The 7,194-nt window shown below is 36.3% G+C and overlaps 1 protein-coding gene across 2 annotated transcripts; it reads left to right on the top strand.

The window, feature by feature from the left end:
• The first annotated feature begins 1 nt into the window (after window position 1).
• On the top strand, window positions 2-5,942 carry scat (VPS54 subunit of GARP complex scat). Of its 2 annotated transcripts, none has more exons than XM_089846185.1 (14): window positions 2-626; window positions 745-1,067; window positions 1,591-1,848; window positions 1,916-2,470; window positions 2,536-2,702; window positions 2,776-2,872; window positions 2,944-3,366; window positions 3,427-3,476; window positions 3,547-3,717; window positions 3,810-3,915; window positions 3,990-4,077; window positions 4,183-4,304; window positions 4,378-4,661; window positions 5,578-5,942. In XM_089846185.1, exons 1-14 carry the CDS (start codon window positions 347-349, stop codon window positions 5,705-5,707), a joined length of 3,054 nt encoding a protein of 1,017 aa, XP_089702311.1. In that variant the 5' UTR covers window positions 2-346; the 3' UTR covers window positions 5,708-5,942. The 2 variants fall into 2 exon arrangements, with proteins under 2 accessions (XP_089702311.1, XP_089702310.1); XM_089846184.1 differs by having other exon boundaries at window positions 742-1,067.
• The last annotated feature ends 1,252 nt before the right edge of the window (window positions 5,943-7,194 follow it).

Below are 7,194 nucleotides of genomic sequence, written 5' to 3'. Positions count from 1 at the left end.
TGTGAGGCTGTGAGCCCGGTGACGGTGGACTGTAATGTTTTAATTATTTAAATAAAATTATTACTGTTATTCCTTAAGTTTTTTTTTTTATTATTTCGGCAAGTTAAATTTATGTTTATCGGTATAATAGGTTCTCGTTTAGGCTTAGATAAGTGATTGCAATTTGCAAATCCAGGGCGAACTTCGCGAAGTGAACTGATATGAGTGAAATTTGGGGCATATGGTTAAGAAGATGATGTTATCTTCGTAAAAACTTTGGATACTCAGCAAGATTTTAAATCAATGATTAAACGCGAGTGTTTTCTTATTAAAAACCATGCTAAAACCCTTCTAATACAAACTTACAATGCTTCCCAATACTGGTGTAATCGGTAAAGATGTAAACCGTAGTCAGTTTTGGCGTTGTAAACATTGCCCTCGTAATTTGTTGTTTTATAATGCTTCGGATTTTTGCAATCATTTGCAAGAGCATCATTGTATAAAAGAAGGGGGGTCGTACATTTGCCGGTATGGAAATAACAATGTTTGTGCATCATTGCCGTTAGAAGGTGTGAGTGATCAAGATTATAAGGATCACATAATGAAAAAGCATGTTATGATACCCACTACATCTCGCCAGGATACTTGTAAGTAAATTATTCAAGATAATCTTATTATTTTAATGGTTTTAGTTTAGTTGTAGTTCTTGTAAAGAGTTTACGTTAGGATCATCATGCAGCCTTTAATGTACATTACTTTTAGCAGCAAAATCTCTTGGAATTTCTGAACACCCATCAAGCAGTTTGGTTTTAGGGCATTCTAGAAACAATTCTACTAGTTCTAGGACATCAATTGGTTTAAGTACAGCCCAGTCTTCACTCTCAGAGGAAACTACGTGGACTGTTTATGATAGCACTCAAAATTTATCAGCCATATTGAATGACCCAAGGTTGACTAAAAGAGAATCTGATTTCTTTACCAAAACATGGGGAGATTCTTTTGTAGAAAATGCTCCTATTTTACCACCGCCTCATTTGCCAACAATATCTAGCATTTTATTTAAAAATTACCTTAAGAAAACCTCAAGGGTGTGTAATAAAATGCAACCTTAATGGAAAAGTCATGTAACATAACATTATACCTTGAAAGAATGGCCTTTTTCTAAATATAAATGTAAAAATATTAAAAAAGAAAATAAATTATTTCTTATTACAAAATAATTAGCATTTAATTCGTCTTAAAAACGAGGATTACTGCGCCACCTGGCATTGCTTTAGTGACATTCGCTAACCCTAACCTCTTTCGTGCGTGATCGAGTTTGCTATGCCCTCCCCCACCCTTCCCTCTCTCATCCTGTCAGAATTCAACCAATCCCGTTAGCGGTGGGTATCAGACGTCACTAAAGCTATGGCGGCGCGGTAGTCCTCGTTTTTAAGGCTAATTAAATGCTAATTATTTTGTAATAAGAGATCATTTATTTTCTTTTTAATATTTTATTTTTATATTTTGGAAAAGGCCGTACTTTTAACGTATAATGTTATGTTTACTGAAGTTTTCCATTAATCTCTTCAGGGGAAAGTTTTTTTTTTAAACTGGGGATTAACATTTCAGAGGACGAAACAACTTAAAAATTTAGCGTCAAATTCCCAACAAATTGCTTCGGGGGCGACGGCGGATGGTTCCTCTAGAAGTTTAGCTTCAATTTTAGAAAGAAATAGATCTAGTATAGAGATAGTACCAAAGGTTTTTGTAACCACCCCATTCGAGCTTGAAAATCCCGAAACTTTCAACCAAGTTTTGCCTTGGAGTCAAATTTACAGTGATTCTAATTCCGCTTCCAAATCGTCAGTCAAATTATTGCAAGAAAAGGTTCCTAAATTTTTAAATAAAAATCCCGCGAAAGCTTAATTCTAATTAACGTAATTATTATAATTAGTTGAGTCATTATTTGGATGTTGTCGAAGTTCAAATAGCCCGCCAAATCTCGCTTAAATCCGAAGCTTTCTTCCAAGCCATGACATCCCATGACGCACTCATGGAACAATTAACAAAAAATATCCAAGCAGTCCGATCTCTTCGTAGACAAATTAATTGTATTGACGATGTTCTAGTCAAAGGGGCGTTTCATTGTTTACGTATGAAACAAACCCGTAACAACTGCCATTTAATTTATAATAAATTAAAATTGATGTCAACCGTACATCAAACCCAACCGACGGTACAACTTTTATTGGCAACATCCGAGTTTGCCGGAGCTTTGGATTTAATAGCGACAACCAAAGATATAGCCGAACAAGAGTTAGTAGGGATACACTGCTTCCGTCATTTGAACTCGCAATTAGCCGAGATTGAATTGGTTATTGATAAAATGATGCAAGCCGATTTTGTTCGACACATATCAACCCAACTTAATCGACCATTGCCAACCGCAATTGAACAACCTATTGATGGGTATCAGACGGAAGAGGAAGAGATTAGGATACAGGAAGAGGTGAAGCTCATTTAGTTGTATCTTTGATGGTAGTTAACAACAAACAACGACGCGTTCTGTTACAGGAACGATTAATTTCAATTGTCTTCGGAATGTTGAGGTTGAATAAATTTGAATTTGTTGATGTCTTCCAAGAGGAAGCCAAAACGGCAGTTAAAGCTATCGTAAAACAAACTGAATTTGAAACAATTTCCAAATCAGATCACGGAGATGTTGATTGCGATGATATTAGGTTTGTTTCAACTTTGACCCCGATGAAATCGCTCCATAATCAGTTGAAAGAACTACTTTTTAACGAATTACAGCGTAATTACATTGATTATGAAGTTGGAATTCAACTTATGGTTGGAACTGTTGAATAAGATATTTTCAAACTTGCTCCTACTCTTAAGAAGAATCCAGGTAAACTTAATTGCGTTTTAAATACTTAATTGTAGCATGGTTGCAATTAACTAAATTCACGCATGACTCAGTCTTTACAAGTTGTCATGCTCGACATTGTTGAAGTTGCAGCCGGTACTCCGATATCGGCTGTTGAAGAGTTTTTAAAACCTATCGAAGAAGGCGCTACCGCGTCGCCTTCCAGTGGCAAATTGGACGTAGTCGAAGGCGAATTGACGCCATCTACGTCAATATTATCGCGTTCGGAACATCTTAGATTGACAAAATCATTAAAAGACGCGATGGTTTCAGTTTGCGATCAAGCTAGCGAAAGATGCGTTAGAATATTATCGCAAAGATCGTCTAATAGTAATTCCGGCGATGGTAGTGAAGTAGAAAAAATGCGACCGGCCGATTTTATCGAATTGGCGAAATGTATCGAATGTTTTATCAAAAAAAGTGGGGAGTTTTGCGGGAAACCCAGTACGCAGCTCAAATTAGCGTTACAAAGCATGGTTAGTAATATTCTTGTAACGTTTGAAGTTATTGTTAAGTAATTTTCGGGGTTTTTTCAGTCAACGAAATTCACACTGAGGTTCCATAAAGAAAAAACTAACAAATTAAGGTATAGGAAGTTAACTATGCCTACTTCCGCGTTTGCAAAAGGAACTAATACCTAAACACATTATCTTTAGTAATATTTTGAACAACGAACAGTGGAAACAATCCGATGTTCCAACGGGAATCCAAGGCTTAGTATATTTATTAGAAATTATGGGTTCATCTATTTTGACACCGCAAGAATTATCTAAAGAGGAGACGCAAAGTTACTTAATCGCTGGAAACGAAAACTATGCAGTTGTTGGGTGCGTATTAACAGAAATTCTAATTATCGCGTCTCCAATTAGTTCTAAACTAATTGGGGGGTTTAATTTAATTTAATTTAATTTAATTTCAGCACCGTTTTACTTTTATTGACGATAATTTCCGAATATTGCGAATGCGCTCAGGATGTTCCTATAGTGGCTCAAGATATGGCCAGAAACTTAGTTGATCTTTTGAAGGTATTTAAAGATTAATATTTAACATCTTTCCCTAATTTGTTTCAATTAAAACGTAATATTCACTCGCGTTATAGTTTTACAATTCAAGAACATGCCAGCTAATTTTAGGCGCGGGGGCTTTGCAATTGGTTGGATTGAAGACAATTACAACTAAACATTTAGGTAACACAAATCGGTTTTAAAAAGTCAAAGCAATACTTTTGCACCGCCTAAAAAGCGCAAAAGTAAAAAAAGGCCTAAAAATACTAAAAATAATATAAAATTTAGCGTTAGCTTTGAGAAGTCTGCAATTGATGGTTCATTTCATTCCAATTCTTCGAAATCATTTCGAAAAGATAATTAGTGATAAAGATAAACACGTGACGAAACACTTTGAACACGTGTTAAAAGTACGTCCCCGTGTTTTATGATATCCTACTAAATATTAAATGATAACTTTCGCGATTGGTTAATTAATGATAGGACTACAATCACCACATCAACGAAATTTCTAACAAATTTGTGGGGATTATGGATGATAAGATTGAATCCTTGCTCTCAAAATGGGAAGTGAGAGCTCCGGTTCCTTCCCCCGCCTTTCGTTCCATTTCTAAACATCTTTCTAAATTACACGAAGCCATAGCTGATCTCTTACCCGAAGCCCAACTTCGAGAAATCTTCCGTAGAATACACCTATCCTTTAAAGAAAAATTAAAAACTCATTTAGTACGATTAAAAGTTAATAGTGATGGTGGACCTCAGCACGGGTAAGTCCCTTAAACAGTTAATTATGATTATTAAAATGGTCGAATGTTAGGCTTATCGCGACCATTTTAGAAGCGCTTCTGAGTTTCTGATATACCCACACCCCGAGGCGGAACAGAGTCTCTAGTAAAATGATAAAATAAAATCCCTGACCAGTCCATGAGTCATAAATACCAGTTTGGGAACTCTTGTCCGCTTATCTATAGACCGTTCCATTAAGTACTTGAAGAGAAACTAACGCACAGGGTTGGGGACTTGGGGTGGCCACCTTTTTATGTTATTTTCCAAGCGTTAAGAGTATTTCCTCGCGTTAAGAGACAGACAACGCCAGACGGAGCTCGCACTGCTTCTTAGGACGAGGGAAGTAACCCAAGAAGGTGATTTCCCCCGTCCGGTGGTGTTTTCTATTTGCTTATCTTCTGGAATTAATGGAAAGGTCTATACACGTCAACCCGTCCTAAAGAAAGGCTTACACTATAGAGAGGAGAGAGAGTTTTCAAGGGGATCATCACTTAGATGATTGCAGACTCTTTGACAATAGAGTAATATCTTTCACATATATGGCAACGTCATAACCCTCTATCTCTTACCTTAGTGATATCCCCCCTTCCGAAGGCAAATAGTATTCTCTAATACAAAGTTGCCTCCAACGAAGGGGATACACAGTTCACTCCCCCTCTCTACCGATATTACTCTATACATACGTTTAACTTGGACACGTTAGTGTTGCACCCCTCGAAAGTTTTTTTTTGTTTTTTCTTTCTTAAGAATGCCTTTATTTATTTTGGGATTGGGTAGGGATGGCGTTTAGGGTTTGGCCACGGACCCTTTTCAAAAAGGGGGAGGGGCTTAGTAGCCTCTGCTTGATTTATTGTTAAGACGGAATATATAGGCCTAAAAATCTCTTCAACATTTCAGGCTGGTAACTCAAGAACTGACATTTTACACGGAAAATTTAAAAATTTTGAATATTTTTCCGGAAGGCAGTAATCAAATTGAGGATCTCTTTTTTACAAATCCTAACAATGCTAATAATAATGTTAGGTGACGAATTGACGATGTTTTCAAATTTAATTAATATATTAAATAAAATAAAAAATTAAAAATTATTCGAATAAAAACCAAAAAGGGGGAAAAGTTTTTATAATTGTCTAAAAATATTTTGTGTAAATTTAAAATTTTTTGGTCTCTTATTTGTACAAAAACCCAACAAACAAATAAAGCGTAATATTCATAATGGTATTTATATTTAGCTAAATAAATTTAAATATTCAGCCTGTAAATTGGTGGTCTTATTATTTAATTAAGATTATAATTAATTCCTTACTTCTTGGAAATGGGTAAGTAATTTCGCAAATATTTCATATTTTCTAATGGAACTCTAGTACTTGGCCGAGTACTGAGTTGGATACTTCACTGGTGAGTAATAAAATGGTGGCGAATTTTGAAAATCATTAGGTCACGTGGTTTCACCCCCGTTGTTTTAAGCCTAAATTAATTTGGTCTATTTTTCGTAGCATTTTATTAGTAGTTGATAAACATTACATACCTTTCTTTATTTAACATTATGTGCCTCGTATTTATCTATAAGGTGCGGGTCAACATGTAAAATTTAGCACATGTGACATTCCGATCAAACGTGGGCTAAAGATCATAAGTGAAAAATGTGTTTTAGACTTTTAGTTGCGATGCAATAATGATTTGAGATGCGAAGACCGAAGAGTCCTTGTGATTTAAATAACAAGATGAGCCCGGCTCATCATACACTTTTGCAAATCCAACATGGGGTGAAGGATGGTGAAATTACTATCGATAGTAACGAAGCTAGTGGGTGTCAAAGTTCCTCTCAAAGACGCGGTAGATGTTTTAGTGCGTACACATGTGAACTTTCAACGTGTTCACGTATATTTCGAGAAAGAGAGCGATGAAGGAGGCGGAGAAGCCCAGGATACAGACGCGAAAAATGGCCTTAAATCCTTGCACGTTGATTACGACGAAAGCATCCGGTTCTTCGACTGTCTGACAAGGATGCGATTCCACTTTGTGAGATGGGTTCAAGTCCTCGTAGCAATCACCCTCAGTCAGCTGGCGTATTCTGACAAATGAGAAATTTAACTGCACCATACGCAGAACTTAAGAGGGGGAACTAACCTTTTGTTGACTGTCTCAATCAGGGTTTGCGAAATGTTTCTGCTGAAATACATCGCCCTGTAGGCTGTTATCAAAGGTTTGCTTAATCTCATTTTACAAATTCCTGTCTTGGCATATCTCGCTTTGATTACATGCCATAGAAAGGTGTCGGAATAGATGATGAATTTCTCTCGACTTTCGATTCCCACATGAATGTTGGCAATTTTTATTAAGTTGCTTGCTTTCTGGTAACACGTATGTGGGTTCGCGTCAGCTCGCTTTGTTACTTCCGCAAATGCGGGGCTAGTCAATGCATTTTTCTGAAACGAATATTAAAAAAACAAGACAATTGTTTTATCTTTCTTAAAACCTTTGAAAGGCATTGAACGAGACATGTCTTCACAA

Source organism: Phalangium opilio, unplaced genomic scaffold, assembly GCF_054372755.1.
Source record: "Phalangium opilio isolate 3A_F unplaced genomic scaffold, DU_Popi_V2 ptg000079l_1, whole genome shotgun sequence".
Lineage (NCBI taxonomy): Eukaryota > Metazoa > Arthropoda > Arachnida > Opiliones > Phalangiidae > Phalangium > Phalangium opilio.
The sequence above is the reverse complement of the archived record's forward strand: the minus strand, read 5'-3'. Positions and strand labels throughout refer to the sequence as shown.